This window comes from Anas platyrhynchos, chromosome 1 (assembly GCF_047663525.1).
Source record: "Anas platyrhynchos isolate ZD024472 breed Pekin duck chromosome 1, IASCAAS_PekinDuck_T2T, whole genome shotgun sequence".
NCBI lineage: Eukaryota > Metazoa > Chordata > Aves > Anseriformes > Anatidae > Anas > Anas platyrhynchos.
Window position 1 is genome coordinate 9,308,486 of NC_092587.1, and position 23,716 is coordinate 9,332,201.

The window sequence follows — 23,716 nt, forward strand, 5'->3', positions numbered from 1 at the left end:
TGAAATTTAGTAGAGAAGAGAAGGTGAATGGACAACTTAAGGATAGACTATGACTACTTCAAGGGTAAATACAAATTGAACCATAGAATCAGAATGGTTTGGATTGGAAGGGACCCTTAAAGATCACTGAGTTCCAGCCCCCTTGTCATGGGCAGAGACACCTTCCACTAACTCAGGTTGGTCACAGACACATCTGCATGTGGATGGGGCATCTACAACTTCTCTGGACAACCTGAGATCAAATAGGAAAGACCAACACTCTTTGCTATCATTACAGATGATATAATAAAGACCAAAAAACATATATTACTCCTTGGAAGGTTTGATTTAGAAATAGTGCTTTGTTAACAGGACAAAGGAAGGTTTTCATGATTTGTTTAGACAAAACCAAAGCTGACCATAACCTGTGTTGGCAATAGTCTTACCTCAAGTGGAAGGTTTAACTTACTGATACCAATAGATCCCTTCCAATCGGAAACTCAGTGATTCTCTGATTGTAAAAGGGCAATGATAATAAGAAAGAGGGAGGTTTAGATAGTCCGTGGAAGCAGTGAGTGCTGTAGGGACATGAGAATTGAGATAAAGAGATGATGTATTATGAAATAACTAAGGAAAAATATTGTAGCATCTTCTCAGTTGTTTTCTACTATGAATACATATTTTAAACATATTTTGTTCTGTTTTTTTTTTTTTGTTCATTTTCCTAAAACAGGTAATTGATCTCTGACCAGGCAGAATAAACAAATAAATAAAACAATAATAGTAAATAATAATAATTAATTAATTATTATTATTAATAATAATAATAATAGGTTGAAGCATGCTGTAGTTGCTACTACAGCCTAAACTACTTTGTCCTGTGAATATCTGTTAAAGGAGGACCTTCAACATCTACCTTAGATAGGCATAGGCATAAGCAACTGAGGACTGGGTGCACAGACTTAGATAACCAGAATAGCTGTCAGGGTGTGTCCTGGCATTGGAATTCCTTGACTTTGTTAGGTGTCAATGAAAATTAACAACACTGCTGATGGGAAATGGAAATTTCAACATTCAGCTGAAATTCAGCTCCAAAAGTCTTCTGTCAATGTAATGTCTACTATGCAAAAAACATCTATTCTTCTAGCTTTACCCTCAATGCAAAACATAAGATAAACAAACTATTAAGTTTGATTGGCAGATTTAGTTCCCTATTTAAAATTAAAGTAATTAAACGTACTGAAAAACCCATTGCTGTGTATTTACCGACCTTGATTTGAAAGTTAGTGCTGACTGAGACACTTTTTAATCTTTCTTTATAACCCCATGTACTTTACTTTTTCCCCAGCTGGTATTTTCTAAAAGTTGCATTGCACAGTACTGGAAAAAAAATAAAATTAATAAATAAATAAAAAAATAAATAATAATAATAAAAAAAGATCTGGTGATGCAGACTTCCCTTAAGCCACAAACACCAATATGAATCGTATATACTGTGCGCTATTTAATTCAACTTTTTTAAAGTGTCCTTTCATCAAATAATGTTGTTTTTTCCTTTCTTTTTTCCCCCCCACAGGACAACATTTTCAGAATGGAAGATTCTCATTTTGAAAATGGCCGAGGGAAAAGCCCTTATGATCCTAAATTGCTGACAGCTTCTCTTTTAGTCGGTAGGTGTCAGAACCTGTGTTCAATGAGATGTTCACTGCACAGATGATAATTGCCAGTTTTCTCTTTTTTTTTTTTTTTTTTTTTTTTTCTGCTTATACTACCTATGATAGGACTTTATGTGCTTTCTTTCTAGGCTGAAGTCATTCTGGTTTCATTTTTTAATATAGTTGGCCCAGCTGTCTTGAGAACAAAGTTTGTGTAAACCAAGATTCAAGAATCATATGAATTACTTTATCCTTCTGTAAGGCCTTGATTCTGCAGTGTGTTTCTCCTTCTCAGAGAAAGGTGACTCTGGAGGCATTTTAATTGCTCAGTTTACTGTCTGGCCTCACTGATGGCTGAATCAGCAGATCTAGGAATGAAGTGAGATCAGGATTAAGCAATTCCTTGTATCAGTTTTGTTGTAAAAGGTCATAACCAATTTTTACTTACGTGTGAGCTAGAGATACACAAGCATTCACAGGTCCAAGACTTAAGATGATGTTTCAGCTAAAGAAATATGACAGTGAATGCAATTAAGTTCCTGGCCAGAAAAGAGAAATTTCAATAAATTAAATATACATGAATTAGTAATGCCTAGTTTTGTGGAATATGGATGTATAGAGCACCTGGCCTGTGTTAATCTAATTGAACTAACCTAATTGATTGGATTTATCTAATTGATTGAATTTATCTAATTGAATTGTGTTCATTGTTTTTCCTTCTTCCTTTAAAAAAAAAAAAAAAAAAAGGAAAAAGCTGTTTTACGAGAAGAAATTAAGAGCAAAACAAATTTGATTCTTCTTTCTGTAAGAACCCTACCCAGGTGTAGCCACTTAACATCCTTAATGTGTAACTTTCTGGAAATTAATCACAACTTCAAAATCAAGGGGACAACAGTATCTCAGAAGACTGCAGATTCTCTTATCACATAAGTCTTTAGGAAATGACAAATAATATAAAATAATATACCCTGTTTCATCCAGGACTTTGCCTGTATTACTAGTCTTTCCTAGCAACTACCTGTATTGTATTTACATTGCACTTAAAAGTGAAGCTATTCAAAAGAGACAGCAACAAAAATTTAATCTTCAGTGGGCCTCATTTCCTGATCTTCGAAGCCCATAATGATCACAGGTGATGAGCTACCCTGGGGACATGCACTTTTTAAAAGGGGAAAACAAAAAAGATGTCCACATCTTGCTCCAACTTGTACCCCATACAAACAGAAGGGAAAAAAATTGTGTGTAAAAGGCCATTGTATAAATTAGTGCCTGGAGCAACATGAATTTGTGGCAGAGATGCTCTCAAGGGAATGGCTTTACTATTTACTTTAATATACAATAAAGAAAGAGAATGATGACAAGCCAGTATTACATGGTATACCCGGTATGCAACTGCACAAAGTCAACAGCGTCTAGCTTTTCACATTCTTTTACTTTTTTTTTTTTTTTAAACTCAGTCCTGCACAAATATGATTATCTTATTTCCCTTGGCTTAGATTTCATGTCTTTAAAACATCTTTGCTTTCTTGACCCTACTCTCTATCACTATAATTTTCACTCCATGTATTCTTCTTCCTAATAAATAGTAGACTGAGCATCATATTTTGATCTGAATTAGACTTCAAATAGAATCATGGGTGTGTTAACACTGTGTAAAATGGCACAGTTTCAAAATTCAATGCCAGTGACTAATTTCTGCTTTAGTGATACACAAAACTCAGGGTGAAGCTAAAATTAACATTCCTGCATCCTGAATATGAACACCCTTTTTCCTCTGACTATTCATAGCTGCTTCACAATTATATTGTGTTAATGATTGTAATGCTGCATTTATTTCAATCTTTTACTGAAGACATTCCCCTGATATTTAAGTGTACAGCAGATTCACCACTGGTTCAGAATGGCTTACTCTTATCTTTGCCAAAAAACAAAATTTGTGGCAAAATGATGACCAAAGGTAAAATAATTTCCTGTCCTGAGGTTGGAGGTGAGAAACTTCATACCACCCTGGGAGGTGAGAAACTGGTACTGACCTGTCCAAGGTATGGAGAGGTACGATCCAACTGCTTTCTGAAGCAGGTAGCACTGGCATGAAGTAATGAATGGGACTATGAAGGCCAGAAGACCTTCTTGACCACAAATCCCCTATACAAAGAACAGGAATGGACTGCCTTTTCCCTTCTAAGCTGAATGATACTCAGCTGCTCCTGGCCCCTTTTTTGCCAGTCCCTATTCACAAGCGAATAAGGATCATTTTAGGTTCAAGAGGGCAACTGTAAAAAAACTTACCCAGCACTCATTAAAATTCAACATTGTAATTAGTAACACAATGTAGCTATAAGGAAAAAGAAAGCTGAGAAGTAAAAGTAATTTGTATGGTTAAATGCAAGAAGGAAAAAATAACTTACATTCTTCATCAAAAACATTAAAGAAAGATTTTACAAAGTGGGGGAAAGTTGTATATTCTCGACTTTTTAACTAGAGGGTAAATCTTAGGTATGTAAAATGTAATTACACAAGCTGGAATTTGGTCAAAATACCAAGGTTAATTTACAAAAAGTAATTTAAGATCTTTAATAGCCATTAATACTCAGAATTCTTATTTTCTGTTTCAGCTGAAACTTCTATAAAAAGGATCTTCAGAGTTCCTTCTCTCCTAATAAAATCAATAATATTTGGAAAAACAACTGCAAAAGTTCACCATTATTAAATTGTTCCAATATTTTTCTAATGTGTGTTCTTCGTTTCATCCTGCAAATATTTTTTCATTATTTTTTGAGAGTTGTTCAATAAAAGTAGTTATTGTTACTCTACTCTTAAGTAAATACCAGCTGGGAACATGATATAACTAGTTTCCAGTAATGTAAGACATTATACAGCTATCCCCATCTATATGCTGCTAACTAAACAATCCCCAATGAGTAGGCTAATGCATGAGAATGTAGAGACTAAGCAGTCCCTGGGCACTATTCCAGGGTAGGAGGAAAATGAGAGGGAGCATGGTGTTCACAGGAAGTAATCACAGGAGAAAATTATCACTGAATTTATTAGTCTAAAGCAATTGTATGGGGATAGTTGGAAAAAAAAAATAAAAAAAATGTTTCATGTTTCACTTATTTTTAATATATATATATATTGGCACTGGTTTAGATGTCTTTATACTTTCAAATATAGATTAATGTGATCTGAAATACAGTAGCTTCTTACAAAGGAAGAGAGTATGGTCCAATTTATTAGAATTTAGCTACTAAATTCATTTGAGATTCAGGATTTTTTAATTTATTTTAGTTTCTGGGATGTTTTGACTTTTAATTTTAACAGGAATTTCTTCAAGCCACTGTTGTGTACTTCTACAAATCTTAATTTTAGTTATATATAGTTTTATAGTTTTTTTTATTTATAGTTTTTGTACTCTCCAAAAAGATATATATATATATTTAAGAATACAGATTTGTATTTATTTTTTTTAAGGGCTAAATAGAAACAATTCAACAACAACAACAACCAAAAAAAAAAAAAAGTATACATTTCAGCTTTTAACATAATAGCATCTAATGAACTTGGGAAGACGTTGGGGAGAGTCATACAGTTCCATGTGGCTTCTGTTCAGTACATGGGAAAACTAATTCCTCTTCCCCTATTTTCAGTCCCAAAGGTGGTCTGCATAGGGAAACAAAGATTAACTTACATTTAACTGGAGGCAAGTAAAAATTCTTGTATGTCTTTTGAATAGTTATAACTTAAAGGATGCGCACATCTGGAATATGACTTGAGACTCATCCTGAATTTAGCAAAAATTATCTAAAGTCTTACTAAATGAAAGAGTATTCCTTGATATTCCTATCTGAGAGAGGTCCAAATCCCCTTATTTCTTTACTGCAGCACCACACCTCTAATCCTGCCAAAAATTAAAAAGGTTAGGCCTGTGTCCATGAAAATACATATAAACGCTAAAGGGCTGTTCTGTGGCTTCAGTGCACAGGAAGCTATTTATCACGTATTCTCCTGAGTTAAAGATTGTATCTGAAGTCCACTGACTTCAACATACCTTTAGATGGTTCCTTCTGGAAATCAAAGCAAATCAGTTGAAATTGCAGTCACTGGAGTGGGTATACTGAAAGCTGGAGAAGCTGTAATAGAAAGCAAAGACAAGGCAGCTGGTCTCCTGTAGATCCTTCTTTCTTCAGAACATGCTGAAGCCCATCATTGGCAAAACTTTCAGCCTGTCACTACTGACAAAAAGTACCCGACACATCAGAGCAGACTAGCCTTAAGTGGTTTTGGGATTAACCGAGTCAAACCTGGAATATATGTGACTTTCAGTGGTGTTTATATAGTGAGCTAGAAACTGAGGTGTTAAAACTCCCTAAAATTCTAACTATTGTAAATATATAATTTCAATTAGTTTTTTTGTTATTTCTTTAGTTTTAGTAATGTAGTATTAAATAAAGTATATATATATATATATATATATTAATTGTTTGACCTTTCTATCTGCTGATAACTAGGATATAAAATAGGGCTTGTTACATTTTTTATTTTTCCCTTATATTTATATTGATCTATCCTATATCACTTGGGAGTGGAAGACAAGCAAATGAAGATAAGGTTAAATAAATGTTAAGCATAGTATCATATCAAAGCCATTTTCACAACCAAAAAGATTTTACATATTTTAAAATCTCAGCTGCATACCCAGTACATAATAATCGCTATAATTAAGTGATTGTCTGTCCTTCAAAAAAAGTTGAAAATGTCATAGTGGAATGATAAATCGTTAATTAATGATATGCTGTTCTGTTTCACTTTTGATTACACCTCCTGCTGGGCAAGACTAGTCTATTTGCTTCTAATCTCTGCTGTGAATTCATTCAATTCCACACCTTTCTGTTATCATGTTTTCACCCTTTTTGACTTTCATGACTACCATATGGTACAGAGCCGCTGTACATGTAGGTTCAATTGATAATTTCATGGTGTCAATATTCTGGGGAAAAGATACCAGTGATATCACAACAGCATGTTTGGACATGGTTGACCCACCATCCAAGCACCTAAAATTGCCCTGAAAATGATACACTTCTTTGTAAAGAGTGTTTTGAAATGAAGGTATGGTAGAGTTCATTGTGACTATAAAATATTATTACTTTAGCTTAAAGAAAGAGCTATTTCATCCTCAAACTTCTGTTTTTCACAGGAAACCTATTTAAAATAGGTAGCCTGAAAAGAGCAAGTAGAAAAAATAATGCTTTTTAATTCCTTATTAAATAGGAGAGGGTATCTCATTTCCTATACAGGCATAGAAGGGCATAGTCCAAAAAAAAAATGCATTTTTTAGCTATTTAAATTCAGAGTATTTTCATAGGCAAGCTCAAAAAAAAAAAAAAAAATAAATATCAGAAAGACACGTAGTTTTTTGATTCCTGGACGTTTTTTGTGTGTTCCACTGCTATGTATTTATTATTTTAAATTTCTCTACCAGTTTCTCTGTGATCCTTGTACCTGGTTAAAGATGGGCATATTGGGACCCTAATATTATGACCTTCATCCGCAGCTAGGCTACGTGTATGTCATGTATGGGCTGAAGTGTTACAGGTCAATTTTTAAACCTGTTCACTACGGTACACATGGGATAAAGGTAGTAGGAGATGATCTCCCTTTACTGTTGCACTTTACCAATCTTAATTACAAAGGTAGGAGCAGCAGAAAGGCATGTTTGTATTCCCTATAGAAGATATATTTTACAGAGGATTTCCCTGATTAAGGAAAATAATTAATAATAATAATAATAATAATAATAATAATATATGGAGATGTCCAATGTTCTTGTATGAGGAATTCACAAGACATGATGACATTCTGAACTGCAAGTGAATGAGCCAATTTACTCTTCCAAACACAGAATAACAAAACCCCAGTAAACTGGGAGGAACCTCTGGAAGTCTCCAGTCAAAACTTCTGTTCAAAACAGGCTAATTTCACAGTTGGGTAGATTTTTGGGTCATTGCGTACCAGTGTCTTCTAGGTATAGGTGTACAAGCCGTCATTGTTCCAGCCTGAGAATCCAAACACATCTTTGTGAAGTGCCTACACTAACAGTTGGGAAATACAGCTCATTTGAGAGAGGTTACAGTGATCTCTGCACTGAGAGTAAGCGGATCTAATCATAAATTTCCAATGACAATGCATTGCATATGGCTTATTGCTTTATAATTTTCTCATTAGCCCTATTAGTATAATATAAACATAGGACTGACAACTTTCTCTGACTTACCATGACTGGAAAATTGAGAAATGTTTCTTACAATTCAATCCTCCCGCAGATGGAGAATTGTACTCTGGCACAGCAGCAGACTTCATGGGCAGAGACTTTGCCATTTTCCGAACTCTGGGACATCATCATCCAATCAGAACAGAGCAGCATGACTCCCGGTGGCTAAATGGTATGTAAAATGTACATTTATCCAGTTACATTCGTCTAGCCATTAAAGACTAGCACACAGCTTCATTCCAGCAACATCTGTGACATATACACCCTTCTTTTATTTGGAGCAGAATTTTGTCTTAAACTAGTTAAACTAATCAAAAGTGATTTATAAAGAAGCATTTTTGTTTTAATTACATTGAGATTTGTGGAGTGTGATTAAATTTAAAACATATATAGAAGCTACAGCTAACACAATTAAGCCACAGCAGCAGATTGCTGTAGGGTGCAAGTTGGACAGAAGCTCAAGGCTTGTGGAGGCATCAGCCACACGTCAACACAAAGTAGCTACAGAGCCCTGGACAGGACTGTGCTCTGTATAGACTTTAATTTTTGAGTGGATTGCAAGGAATCTGACACCGTCCACCAAAGTCCAGCAGAAAGTGAATCAACAGTTTTATGAGTGGGCCAGAGCTGTCAGTAGTTTGGAAAAAGTGAAAGGAGTCCTGGGTATTCCAAGGTGTTGAGTTTCAAAATATTCAACAGTTTAACGCAATAAAAAAGTGTACATTATTGTACAGATATTACTAAAAAGCCTGTAGTTGCTTGTGTGTATGGGGGAAGAGGGAGAGTATCAGTGAAAACCTGTTTTTGCCTTCATGTGCCAAAATGCTTTAAAATATATTTGATTATTCTATCCAAGTTTGACTGGAATCAAATTTTCACTAACTTAAGTGGTTTTATGCTTGGCATTAACTATACCAGAATGATGCACATTTTGGAAATGAGTATTCATCACTTGAAAAAGCTGACATTTGATTTAAGTGAGACCGTAATACTAGCTGTAGGTATTCTGAGTTAATTTATATTTTAATTTTAAAGACTTGAATAGCCACTTTTGCTCTACATGTTGCTTGCATCTGCCAGACTTGCACTTCTGTTTTTGAATTCACAGAATATTTTGTGCTAAAATATTTTTCACTTCTGGCTATACTTATCTCTGTGCTGAGGTCCGAGTTTTCTTATGTGGTTTTGCAATTCAGTGTAAAGTGTTCATGCAAATTTTTAGGGTATAACAGAAGACAATCTTTTATCAACACAGTTTTATATTAGCTACAGTCAGGACCTTTTTGTTTCATACTGGCTATTATATTAGTGCTATGTATGATCCATAACATAGCCAATCAGTCTCATAATTAAAATTGCAAATTTTCATTCTGATAGTCATGATGACATAGAGTCCAATCATGCAAACAAAATTTGCTTCTGTGCAGTAGATTTGCACAATGACAGCTGAGTCAGGAGCATTTATGCAGTGGTAAAGCACAGCCATTGTCCACAGCCCCTGTACTTCATCGCTAAAAACGTGTCATTCCTTTGTGGATTCAGCTATCAGTCTTTCAGCACTAAATGTGAGAACTGCTTTTCTCAAATTAGCACTAAGGTTACATCTGACAGAGTGTAGAAACCACAACTGCTTTGTGCTCAAGATGGGGAGGAGAAGACATTCACACATAAAAAGCCAATGAAACTCAAGCACTCTAAAATTTAAGTATCATCCTAAACAAGCATAAATGTATAAACAAGTTATAAATGTTATAACAAGTATAAATGTTATAACTTGTTATAAATGTTATAACAAGTATAAACAGCATTTACCATAACACATGATGATTTTCAACTCCAAGTGTAGTTCTTGCACTGTCTTCCTGTATGGAAAGTTTCAAGCTAATTTTAAAATGCAAGAATCAGACTAGGGCTTTTAGAATTTATTCCTATAGCTATCTATAATTTAATAGACAATGATCCTGAAGTACATTCTTGAAGACATTCTGTCTCTACCTTGCAACTTAATAAAGTTACATTCCTAATAGGGAAAGGTTGGCTTAAAATCAGCACTACAATGTTCTTATTAAAGGCTCTAAAACTTCAGTGTTAATTTCTCAGTGATAAGGTTCTGGTAGCCTTTCTGCACAGCATTCCTACTTTCAGCATCTAATGGGGAAACCCATAAATGATAAGTGTCTGGGTTTGAAGCTCTGCAGACATGTCATTCCTTTGTTGTTGTTGTTGTTTTGTTTTGTATTTTTTAAATTTCTATATATTTGTTTTTACTTCAGCCATTTGACCGTTTTTAATGTAATTAAACAAAAGATTTGTGATTGCATATATTTAAAGTGGATATACTTCTAATGAAATATATTTATATTGAAGGATGAGATGTACTCTACATTCTTAAAGATCTGTACAAACTAGTTTTGAACCTTAAGTTTGTAGACTTTTATACATTTTCAGTAATGGCATGAATTATTACGTAGTGGTGGGTTTGCTATTCCAGTTGCTTTCTAGAGTGTGCTTAGCCTTAGGTTATAAACTACTATTCTAATGGACATACACTGAAAGCTTGATAAGGACAGCAATTCTGATCAAATTTACAAAGAGAAATTCTCATCCCAATGGAGTTTAATAGCTAGGTGGTGAGACATCTGGTTATAAGTCCTTGTTAATGTTTACTTTATTCAGAACAGAAACTTGAAACTGCTTTCCCCATATGAAGGCTGCAGGAAACACAGCTGCTTGGTAGCAAAAATGGAGAGAAGAAAATACTTGCACATAAGTTTACAAACTTTCTCTAGAATTTAAATGTCATCTGGAACTGGACAACATTGCACAAGAGTAATTAAGTTTTTAAGATTTAAGTATGAACAAAGAGTTCCTACAGACATCAGACAGTCACTTGCTGGAGATGTTCCACCTCAAATCTAATGTTGCTGGAAAGAGGGCTTTAAACTGTGCCCAGGCAAATGGAAGGTGCTAAGCAGCAGCTCTTAAATACTTCTAATTCTTTTAAAAAATTTGAACACTGTCAGGCTTGTAAAGACATTTCATTTTTTATAAATAATTAAACAGTCACCAAGCCAAATAAAGCAACGGAGACTGATTCTATAGCTGTGCAGTCAACACATTCATTTAGAAGGTAGGGAACCATACATTAGTCACTGTAGCAGTGTATATTTAATTATTGATATGGAGTTGGCCAGGTGTGACCTGGAGGCATTTGCAAAAACACAGCAAAATATATTGATGTTCAGGTAAATCACCTTGGATATGAAAAGTTCAGTGCCCCGGACTGAATCATGCACTTTGTTATAAGCCAAGCGCATGCTCACCCTGGATGTTACTGGCACGTCAAAGAAGTGCATGGAATTTCTCTGCACAAAAAGCTTTGACAGTCTGGGTTGGTCACAATGAGGGTCAAGAATAGTTTTGGACTCTCAGGAAAAAATAAAAATAAAAAAATCTTGAAATAAAATAAAACATAAAAATAATAAAAAATAAAACATAACAAATAAAGACATCTCCTATCCAGCTTAAGGAGTAATGGCTTTGATGTTGTATCCTACAGAGTTCTGCCCACAGGCAAAAAAACATGTTTTCCTTTAAATGTGCCATTACCTCCAGCCATCAGAGCCATCAGAATCCAGTGTTATTTCAAGAAAGTGTAGATCAGATCCATGATCTGTTTCCATGAACTCTTTCAGCAATAACAAAGATGAGTAGGAGGTGTGAGCAGGTTGGAGCAGCTTTCCCTGGTATGGGGGAGTTCCCCAGTGAGCTAAATGCAGAGTTTGCTGTACATCACCCATTCCCATCTCTTCAGCCTCAGAAGCATTCATGCAAGGGCTGAGGGCATGGCTAGAGGCAAGAAGGCAGAAATGGTGGTGCAGTGTACCAAAGCAAATGCTAAGCAATGCAAAAACAATGCACTGAAGACAGTTATTAAGTTGAAGATCAGGGGAGTGGAAGGAAAGCTTGGAGCTGCCCTCATCTTTCTTGACCTGAGCACAGGGGATCTGGCTTTAAATTGCTAACATTTTGTAAAATGAATAACCATAAACATTTGTTTTAGAATCGAAGCAGAAATGGGCTGCAGAAGATTGGAGAGGAAATGAAATCACAAAATACTCATTAAGGTTGTATTATGAATCTGGTTTGCACCCCAAAAAGTGAGGGAACACTGACTTTGCTCACCTTCTTAACTAGCCCTGGTGTTAAGAGAAAATGTCAGGCTGGATTTCCAGCCTTGGTGTGGAATTTCCTTGCTTTTTGTGGGTTTAAACCCTCTCTGATTTTTTTATTTTTTTTTTAAGCATACTTTCCATGGCGTAATTTTTAAAGCGGGGTAGTAGCTTTGCTTAGTCCCCTGAGGTTATTGTCCTTGGTAATCTTTACTTTACAGTTACATAAACAGCTGAGAATTATAGAAGCTGAGCGACTGTTCAATAAAAAAAAAAAAAAAAAAAAAAAAAGAAATGCCCTCTTAAATTTTGCAGGCTCAAAGGCAGGAAACAAGGACTTGATATTCTCCTGGCATTTATACAGAACTTTAGCCATCACTGTGTGTTGTTTCCGTTTATGGCAGTTTGTAGGATGTCCCAACACTGGAAACATGCACACATAATTTTGATTGTATATTCATTGCAGAATGGAGAAATGTATGGCAAGAGGACAAGATTTCAAGTTGTTGATATGATTTTTCCTCTCTAATAACGATGTATTAAATGTGTCAAATTGTTTAGAAATTACAGAATTAACAGAAAATTATGGAAAGTAACAGAAATTACAGAAATTAACATATGTTCTCTTTCAGCTACTTTAGTCAAGGCTTAGATGTGTTCATTTATTGCATCCTTGATCTATATTTTTTCTTTGGTCAGACACACCAAACCCTTTTCCCATCCCTATATATCCACTGACACCTCTCTCTTCTGTGACACTCCCTAAATGTCTTCCTAGTTTCTCACTTTCCAACCCACACATTGCCAATCCAGACTAAGCCATCCTAGTATCTGGGGATTATTTCATAAAGTGTATTTGAGATATTCTAGGAGGAAAGAGGTGATGGATGCTACGAACACAATAAATCTCCAGCAAGAAAAGAACTATTCAGATAAAGGACATTTGAAAAATCTGGGTATGAATTGGATATGAATAAATTTAGTTTTCAAATCAGTAGTCAGCGAGGCAGCCTAGTAGGTTTGAAGAGGAACTTTTGATAACATTTTATATGCTCTCAGATAGTGTGCTTGCCTGACATCACAAGGAACTGGAGCAAATAGACTGTCTCCCCCAGGACTGTGTTCACACAAGTTTACATGGGAATATTTAGTCAATCTTACCAGTGAAAACAGTGAGGTTTGTTTTTCAAGGATCTCTTGCATTTAAAGTATGCATTTCTATCTCTGAACCAAATTAGCCAGCTGATATCTCCTATCACACAGGCTGCAGCATGGAACCAAGTCTTGCACTTTCCCACCACTGCTTATACAGGCATGAAAAATTCTGACCCTTGTAGGAGCAAAACATGTCCATATAAGCAAGTCTCATTTCTCACTTAATTTACCCTCCCACTCTCATTCGCATTAGCTTCATTGCTAAGAATAGTAGTAAATAATTTCACAGTGATAAATTCCATGTGTGACAAACACTAATGTCACCTAACACAGTGCTAGGAAGTACTCAGAAACTATGGTGACAGTGGCATAATAATGTGAACAGAATGGAATACAAACTCCATTTACTTTTTTTTTTTTTTTTTTTGTTCCTTAAGTCTGTAGATCTAAATCTGAGAGTCTGGAAAATAATTTTAAGTTGCTTTTCTCTTTTCTCATTGCAATCTAACAAGTCATTTCTCTACTTTTTTAATATCCCTCATTTTTTTTTCTCTTGGAAGAAACTTAGAATTTCTGGAAGCAGAAAATTTCACTTCTTTCTTACTGTTATTACTTGATGTTTATCCTGCCACTAACCTGTAATGGTTACAACACAGGTATATTTGATCAGAAGATACTAAGCTAGTTAAACCTGGTGACTCATTCTGTCTGATAGCTGATACATTTTTCTTTATACAAAGAGAAACCTTTGAGTTGGAAACCAGAGGCCAAGTAGCAGTTACAGAATTGGCAGTTGCTCTATAGTTCTTCTGGATGTGAGTAAAATCATGAAGGTTATGATTTTTACCCACCACTTCATGGGTGGGTAAAAACGACAAAAAAAATGATTGGATCCCAACAAATTACCTAAATAAATTATTTTAATTCCTTCTAACAAATAGACCTTTTTTATTTCTTTCTCCGTTCTTTCTTTCTCTATCTCTTTTTTTTTTTTTCCTTCCTTCTTGTCTTTCTTTTGTTATGGTCATGTCTGGATCATTTTCGTCATTAAATTTAAGTGCTCTGGATAAGATTGTGTTGTACTTAGGTATGAAAAATTGGCAGACATATAGAAAAGATTGTTTTTAAGGCTAGAGTGGAAAAAGAAGATAGGAAAAAACAATAATAAAATAAAAATAAAAATAAAAAATAAACAAAAATAGAAAGCAGAAGAGGATGTTCCTCTGTACTGACCATAAATTTTGAGAACTTTCTGACATTCCAGAGAATGTGACCTGGGGCAAAGAGACTTGCATCAATAAGCATACTAGTCTAAGTTACAGTCACAATATGCTTGGGGAAGTTAGGACACACATTAATTAGTCCAGTAACACCTGATATAGGATATGTATATATTACATGGTTGACTGTGGTCTCATTTATGGGTTTTAGCTTGGTCAGCCTTATTATCCACAGCAAAAAAAAAAAAAAAAAAAAAAAGTAGCTGGGAGTGTAGATTAGAAACCATGCTTTGTTGTAACTCGGACTGTGACTCACCCTTTTTACAGAGCATATACGATCAAAATAATGAGCGAGCTCAGAGTTCAGTGCTTTGTGTATGGTTTCCAGAGGAGACCAGATAAGCTTTTCTGCTGTACATAGTACAGGTTTAGGAAAGAAGCTTATAGCTCTCAAACAAGCACTCTGGGATATGACCCCAGTCTCAAAAAGATCACTGCACAGTTTCTTTCTAAACAGACTAGGAAATGATTGCCAGCTTTGGGGTCTGTGCTTACTCACGTACATTGAATTGATATATTCGTGATGTGTCTTAGACTGGATTTTATTTCTATTTATTTCTATTTCTATTATTTTCTATTTCTATTTTATTATTATTTTTTTTTATCTTTATGTTAGTAGTGAATCAGGTCAACAACCCAGTAACTCCTGATGATCCTCATGTAAGGGTGAGACCTGGGAGTATAGCTCTTTCCTTCACCCATGCTCTGACTTTTCTGAGGATGAAATTGGACAAATGAGACAGAATAAGCTCTGGCAAATCCTAGATGTGGTTAAATCAGTACACCTAGTATACCTAGTATACCAAGCAAATTGTGTGTCTTGCTTGGGTCGTCAGAATCAAGTTTTAATGAGCCAGGTGAGTTGCTTGTTATATACACAGAAGGACAAACTTCATCGTCCACCTCCAGCTATAGATGTGTAAAGACAGGAGTTACCATCTCATCCTACATGTCTCCCACTATGTACTCTCTTGTTTATTTATTTATTTATTTATTTTACAAGGAAGGGTTGATTATTTGTACGCATTAGTTTCAAAGAATAACTTGTACAGTTGTCAATGGACAACTTTGTAAATAAATGGTCTGTTTATGTAAGGAAGGTGACAAACTAAATAACTGATGCAGTAGTAGCTGCATCAATAATTTCTGCTAGAAAGCTTTCTGTACTACTTTTAGTGAATATATGATTAAAAGAATTATATCTGTCTAAACATATGAGTATAAATATAAACACTACTTACATTCATCAGTTCATAGTTAGGAATTATTCAATAGTTATTGAAAATTCTTGCCCTGGAGATGAATTTCAAGAGGAAGAAAAAAGATAATTTGTCTCTGTGAGGGCTCATCATTGCTCTGATGCTTGGAAAACAGTGACTTTTAGGTACCAAATACTGCCTTCTTTCCTGTTAACTAAAGTAACTAGCCTGTATTGAAAGAAAGAAAAGAAAGAAAAGAAAGAAAAGAAAGAAAAGAAAGAAAGAAAGAAAGAAAGAAAGAAAGAAAGAAAGAAAGAAAGAAAGAAAGAAAGAAAGAAAGAAAGAAAGAAAGAAAGAAAGAAAGAAAGAAAGAAAGAAAGAAAGAAAGAAAGAAAGAAAGAAAGAAAGAAAGAAAGAAAGAAAGAAAGAAAGAAAGAAAGAAAGAAAGAAAGAAAGAAAGAAAGAAAGAAAGAAAGAAAGAAAGAAAGAAAGAAAGAAAGAAAGAAAGAAAGAAAGAAAGAAAGAAAGAAAGAAAGAAAGAAAGAAAGAAAGAAAGAAAGAAAGAAAGAAAGAAAGAAAGAAAGAAAAAATAAGCAGAGATCTGGTTGTAGGGAATCACACAACAGAATATTAATTGATTTAAACAAAGTGGGAAAGAGTCTGTTACAGCCCCCTTCATTGAGATATGACATACATCTGATTTTTTCTTTTTTTTTTTTTTGAGGGGGGGTATGTTCTTGTGCTTTTTTATTTCCTTCAGCTCTAGCCATCATTTTAATGAGTGTTGACCTTGTCAATACCAATTTCCTCTTCCCAGGCCACCACGTTCAGAGTTTGGTGGGCATTCAATAGAGATTTACTGTTGACTGGGTAATTTGAGTTCATGTGTGTGGTGAAAAATTAGTGAGGAGAATTACCCAGAAAAGTGGATGCCATGACAATGCATGTCACCATGGTGTGACCAGCTCTGCTGACATAGGTTTAAAAAGCTCTCCCCCTGTGAAAATGGGGCCTGTTTGCAAATTAATTAGTTTCTGGCAGCAGCTTGATTGTTGACCCAAAGTTTGTAGAGTGGAAAAACAATCAGATTAGTGTGTTCAATATAAAGGCCCAGTGCAGCACTCAAATGCAGTTTGCCAAACTGTTGAAGCCGTGAATAGAGTGAAACAAATTCTTTTTTGAGAAGCCAAGGCAAAGGTTAAGTGTGATGTGACTAGAGCATGCTGGCTGAGAGGGAGGGGAGAAGGGGTGGGTAGAATTAGAGGTTTCAGCCATACAAAAATGAAGAGTGTTAAGCAAGTTGCATTGAATTTAATGAAATTCACAGCTTCAGACGCAGTGTTTGGCAATGTTTTAGTCTGTGGTAAAAGGAGAAATAAGATGGCTTTGTTTTGAGAAGTTTCCTTTATACAGTCTTGTCGGACTTCGGAGATTGAGACTCTAAAGACTATTAGAGACACTTCCTGAGCCTCCATGCTGTTTCTAAGCACCTGCAGACTTTGAGGTTTGTACCAGTTCCTCCCCCTCCCTGCCACACACAAACTCTCTTTATCTCTAATGATTCAACTCAAGGCTTCCATTCATCACCTCCTGTGTTTGGGCAGGTTTCTTTTAACTAGTGCTGGTGCTGCAACTCATGGGCAAGTGTATTAGAAATCAACTCTTGTGAATAGGTAGACTAATTAAAACTTGTTATTCCAGTACGGAGACAAAAGTTAGACACACAAAAAAAATACTACAGGTCAGATCTTTAGCTGATTATAAGTTAGAATATCTTCACTGCAGCCAACATACATCTACTGATTCCTACTCACTGCAGTTCTTGTCTCATGTCACTAATAATATGTTGTCTTTCTTCAATGTCTGCTTTTGTATAAATCTGCTTTTCAACATCCATTTATGGCATTTGCTGTTATTTATACCCTTACAATATTTCCTGTACATCGTTGCAAAACTATATGTTTTTATTATTATTTTCCGTGTATGTCAAATAGAAAGATGGAAATGCAAAATGGAAACAAATATGGAGAAGACTGTACTCATGGACTACTCACATAGTTTTTTCTTCATCCAATATCTTGGCTGTGCTGGCCTGGATCAGGATACTTGATAGAACTTGGCCAATGGGAGGACAGAGCAGATGAGCTGAAAAGCACCAACCAACCCATCAAGTAGATGAGATGCTCAGTACACTTAGCAGAGCAAATAATGTGAGGATACAGCATCTTAGCCGGTTCCAACCTCTTTCACCCATTCCATAATATTACAACTGTTAGTTTGCAATTTATGTAGACTTTGTGATTTGTTCTTGGTAATGGGCTGAACCTAACTCCCTTTACACTAACATTCCTGAACCGTGAATTGCTTGTCCCAAAAGGTACTCAGTGTTGCTTGCAATTAACACAACTGATTGCTCAAAGCCAGCACCTGATGTGGCATGTAGCCAGCTGGAAACATAATTGGCTCTTTAGATGGGCAAACATCCACTTCAGAGTAGAGTTTCTGATGAAGGAATTATTAGTTCAAAGTAAGCCAGGTATTTGAATACCTGGTCTATACATTAAACCCTCAGCTAACATTAGACACAGCTGAATTATGTTGCAGACTCAAAGCCTCCCTTTCTCTCTGTCTCCACAACTTCCCCTCCTCTTTGTTCATGAAATCGTGTAAATTCCAGTCTGAATGCTTGTAAGGCTAAGTAATTGCTTTTGTTCTTCGGGTTATTTAATTACAAATCTCAGTAGATGACAGGTTCTCTGCACTAAAGGAAGACATCACATTTGCACAGTTACAGAATCCCAACACAAATGTGTGTGGCAAATCAGTGACTGCAGATTTATTCATGTCCTCTGGGACCTGCACTGCCTTTTCAGCTTAGCATGCAATATGATTTAAATTACAGCTTGTGCAGAGCTGTGCCTTGGGATTACACTCCATGTTTCCAACTGTTTATAGTTCAGTGAGCTTTAACCTCTGTGATTCTGAAAATTAAATAATGTCACGGCTGATATCAAACTGATGGCTGGTACTAGATGGTAAGTACTGTCTTGTATTAAAGGCCTATTTTTACAACAAAGTGGAAACATCAATGTATACAAAAATGATAACACATTCAGGTAATTCATGAGAATATGCATTCAGGAGTCACACTAGCAAAGAATGGCAAAAACAATGTTAAGGTCCATTCTCAAGGATATATTTCTACTTATTCTGTGTTTAACAGAGTTATGGCTATTGACTATTAGAGTAGGACTGGATCTAAAACATTACTTTGTGATTAGGCAGACAGAGAATGCAAGATCAAGAAATGTAGCTAGAGGATCTGTTGTAATTAAATTTACATTTGTAAATGCATTGCAGACTTTACAGTTTCATTATTTATGAAACACTATGATATATCAAATCTTATATCTTGAAGACCTGTTTCTGCTGTACCTGTAAAACATCCTTATATTTCTATAACCTTTCAATAGAAGAACAAAACCACCTAGTTACAAAGTGTATATTTAAATTTAACATGTATTTTCTCAAAAGATGTTATAATCTTTTTATTAATTTATTTATGTACTTCCCTCCCTCCCCCAACACTTTAATTGATAAAAAAGATTTTAGTGATTTTTTTTCTTTATTTATTTCTGCAAACCTGGTGTGTCCTGGATAGTCCTCCAGCCACTTCACTGGGTTCCTCCTCAGGTTCCACCAGGCAATACCTGTAAAACAAAAGGGAAAAAACAGATGTCACTATGAGTATAACCTAGTCCTTAGAGCCTTATTTAGGACAATGGTGTAAGGAAGAGAGAAAATTAAGGGAGAAGGACAAAAGGGAGAGACAAATGGATACCTGTTTTTCATTTGTAAAGGTAACATGTTTGACCAAATAACAAATAAAATAAACAAAGTAACCCCAAGTACCTTACTTACAGAATCAGAGTTCTCAGATATGATGAACAGATCACCAAAAAAAAAAAGCTTGACAAATGGATCCTCATTTGATGCCTTTAAGTATTTTTTTTTTTTGTCAGAGCACTACATCCTGCATACCCCATTTTGCTGTAGTGCCAAAGTGCATTTTTCCTAATGATCTGTAGAGAGTAATAAATTACTTACTTTAGGTGTTAATGCCTAGCTTTTAGGTTTCAAAGTGGTGTCAAAAGTATCACATCCCTTGCTCTTCCGTTGGATTCCATTGCCTTATATTGAAGTATCCTTGTTGGATAAATGTTAGATTTGTTTTTCTAATGATCATGTAAGACAGGTGGTTTTACATACTACACAGTAAAAAAGGGAAGAAAAGAAAAAACTTTTATGGTAATGTTTAAAAACCATCAAGGTTCACATGTATTCACATGTATCCAATAGAAGCAATGTATTCACTTAGAAGCAATGAATACCTCATACAATGTGGTAATGAACAGATAAAAGACTACACTATTGAAATATGATAACAATGGTTTTAAGAATCTCAAAAATTATCTGGAAATTTCAGTATCCTAAAGCTTTCTGAGAGTAAGCCACCAAAACTGAACTGCAAGCTAATATACCTTTCTGAGCTCTTTTTTTCTCAATTGTATGATCCATATAACTGGTGGCTACGGACAGAATGTTTCACATGTTAAGGAGGTGAGATGTTCTGTAGTGTTCTCAGAGAAAATTACCCATTTTTAAAGTAAATGTAAAATTCCAAATATTTGGGACCAACAATTCCTGTATGGCATTCAACAGAATCTGATGTTCCTGGTCTCTTTAGGGCTTCCACAAGCATACTAAGTAAATGAAGGAAAAAATAGTTCCCTTTCTGATTTACCTTTTAAAGAGATAGGCTGCCCTGTATTTTTATCACATTCATAGCTTATAGAAAATATTATTCTTAACATAATTTTTTTATGTATAAATTTAATTTCCTGTTGGTAAGTTTGCAAAGTTTTCTGTTCAGAGAAGTGCATCACATTTTATAGGAAGATTTTATTAGATGAGTTGGTTAGATGAACTAGACAATTAGATTAGATGAACTAGACAACCTTTCAGGGACCAAGCTCTTTTTCAGGTCAGTATTAATGAAAACAGAAGAAAAGTTATTTTAAAGACTGGATTATATATTTCGTCCATTCATTCCACACATGAAATATTTGCAAACCTCCAGTGCTAACACATTAACTGTGAATATTGTCATACATGTATATCTGACGATTGGTGTTTATTGATTCTTTTACTGCTATTTGAGAAAATACAAGTTCTCTGATAAACAGTAAAAATGTTCCACTAAATGTTTCTGGATTAAACTAGGTCCTCTATGGACATAAAACATTTGTGCAGAGGGAAGTGCTCTTGCATAGAAGAATTGTAGATACAATTCAGACTTCTCAAACGCTGAAACTTCAAAGTAAGTAGGAAATGCTGGGCATTAGATTTCCTAAGGATCTTTGCTAGAGCTAACACAAGTTGCCAAAAAGCCAATAATAATAATAATAAATAAATAAATAGATAACAACAACAACAAAAAAAATGCTTTGTAAAGCTTTTTTAAACTGTCAGTTTAAACTTTTTTTTTTTTTTTTAATTGTCAGTTCCTTGCAAGCAGGAAGGAAGCATAAAGACATGAGAATAAGATCTTAAGTTTTGTGGTGTATACAATAGAAAATATTAAGTTTTTAAAGAATGGGAATTTGAACAGCAGACAAAGTTTTGCAGAAGTCAAGTAAATGTCTCTTTTATTCATTTTATGCACTGACATAAGATGTACAGAAGTACAAAGAAACAAATAATGATATCATTTTATCAATACATAATGAAGGAAACCAAGGGAACTGCCTTCTGTCAAAATCATGAATCTTGATTTCTAATGTACTTTCTGTGACTTGTACAATAAGATAGAAGAAATGTACAGAAACATCTGATAGACAAGCTCTAAAACTAGCATGGAACTATGCAAGCAAGTTTTAAAACCAATGACTTATAGTATTCAATACAAACATGTAAATGTACATAAAGAAAGCCATGTTTTCACCTTAGAAAAAAAATAGATATACCAAATATGACTGAAAAAAAAATAGAAGGTCTATCACCTGCCTTGTTCAGAATCACCAGTATGCTTTAAGTGATTCCTTGATATTGAACTGGCAGTGATTTTTGGGCAGTGATTTCTTGATATTGCAGTGGCAGGCCCAATAAATAAAACTGCCACTATTGGATCTGATAATTCCCAAACCAGACACACACACACACACACACACACACAAAAAAAAAAAAAAAAAAAAAAACAAAAAAAAAACAGTTATTCCTTGTATTTTATATTTCCTGATCTCTATGATAGTATATCACTGTGAACACTGTCAGTCAGAGAGCACAGCTCTATTCAGTCACCCATCTCTCCACTCTCTGTTTCCTTCCATTTTTCTGAAGGAGCTTCCATGAGAGACAGAAAAAGCTTCATAGGAGGGAAAGGTACAAAACATTCATATGAGATATTTTACATGGATTAGTGAGTCATAAGTTTTTTCCCCAACATAAGCTTTTTCCCTAACTGTACAAATGGGTTTTCATTATTATTATTCAGTTCTGCTCCATATTTGACATATTTTTCAGCTTTACTTTTTGTAGTTGTTGTTGTTTCCCAGACTTCTGCTGGTAGAAACCATTCCTTACATTACAATTCACATTTATTTATTATGATTTAAAACATATATATATTTTCAGACTGCATTTCAGAAATATTTGGTATAATTACTGTGATTTTTAAGAAGAAAAAATTTCTTGGTGTAGCATTGTATCAGCTTCAACATTTTATTTATTTTTTTTTAATGTAGTGATGGAAGAATTTGTAGCACACATGAATAATAATAACAATAAAAAGCAGGAGTTGTTTTTACAAAATAAAAGTACATACCAATTAAATAGAGTTTGAAGAGAACAAATTTCTCACAACGTTGTGCAAGAGGTAAAACTTTTCAAAACTTTGCTATCTCAAACAACTCCAAGGTTTTCATCACACCTGTGCTATGAAATATTTTCTATTTTTTTGTCTGGTTTATTTGCTTCTGTTTTTAATTCTTTTCATGAGCAGAACTAAGTTTCACATCATCAGTAAATTAGTAAATTATTTCAGTTGGGTACTAATGTTGTTAATTCCTTAAAATGACTGACACTAAATTAATTTGGAATCACTTATTTTGCTCACATGAGTACTGAAAGAGGTTGTCATAACTGATGTTATCATGTTGAATACCTAAGTTTGTGCTGAGGGGTTTTGTTTCCGCTTGCAGACACTTTACGGCATTTTATGTTGCTGTGCTACACTGACAGATCACTTAAAAACAGTCATTCACCCAGTCTTTCTTTTAATCTTTGCTGCCATCCTTCATTAATCTTATGTTAATGGATTTTGTGTCAAGTTACTTTATATACTAGCTGTAAAAGTTAATTATAACAACAAAACCTTTTTCATACTTTGACAAAATGACCTTAGTTTTGTGGCCTAATCTAAAGGATTTAACAAAGAAATCAAATTGCAGGAGATTGGATAAGGTAGGAAGTGGCTACATGACCATGCTCTGCTGGATCTCTGCTTGGGAACTGGCTGAGGCTGAGGATCATTTCCTGATGACTGATCATCCCTCACTGAAAAAGGAGTTGATGGCAAAGTCCTGTACAGTTTTTGACATGATGTCTGGGAGGAGATTGCTTTTACAGCTACATGACCCCTTCCACACACTTCAAATTGAACCTGGCAGTACAAAATTTGGTTGGTTTTGTCCTATTTTGAAAATAGATTATTTCTGACACAAAGGCCATATTTATTCACAATGGGGGCAGGAAAAAAAAAAAAAAAAGAATAATATATGTGTGGATGAATGGTCCTGATGGAGACAAGGTTGAGCACTGCATGGAACTGACAGAGATATTTTAAGAGTTTAAATCTCAGGAGACATATGGAGGCTGAAGACATACTTGTCAAGCAACTGTTGTTCAGGTTGGGGGTTCAAGCTTTTGCCAATTGTGCTGCTGATGG

General features: G+C 34.8%; 1 protein-coding gene and 1 long non-coding RNA gene across 10 annotated transcripts in view; one reads left to right on the top strand and one right to left on the bottom strand.

Moving 5' to 3' along the window:
• Positions 1-23,716, top strand: part of SEMA3A (semaphorin 3A) — a 346,181-nt gene that overhangs the window by 275,297 nt on the left and 47,168 nt on the right. For all 8 annotated transcript variants that reach the window (XM_072026340.1, XM_038179761.2, XM_072026369.1 and 5 more), the window contains 2 exons: positions 1,556-1,649; positions 7,958-8,077. In XM_072026340.1, coding sequence (XP_071882441.1) covers positions 1,556-1,649; positions 7,958-8,077 — 214 coding nt within the window. The remainder of the gene's footprint in view (positions 1-1,555; positions 1,650-7,957; positions 8,078-23,716) is intronic.
• On the bottom strand, positions 3,098-19,417 carry LOC113843961 (uncharacterized). 2 transcript variants are annotated; one of them, XR_005266095.2, is made up of 5 exons: positions 19,355-19,417; positions 17,766-17,856; positions 7,909-8,070; positions 5,683-5,764; positions 3,098-5,294 (listed from the first exon to the last, which is right to left on the bottom strand). It is a non-coding gene; the product is annotated as an uncharacterized lncRNA (long non-coding RNA). The 2 variants fall into 2 exon arrangements; XR_003497953.3 differs by lacking the exon at positions 19,355-19,417 and having other exon boundaries at positions 17,766-18,235.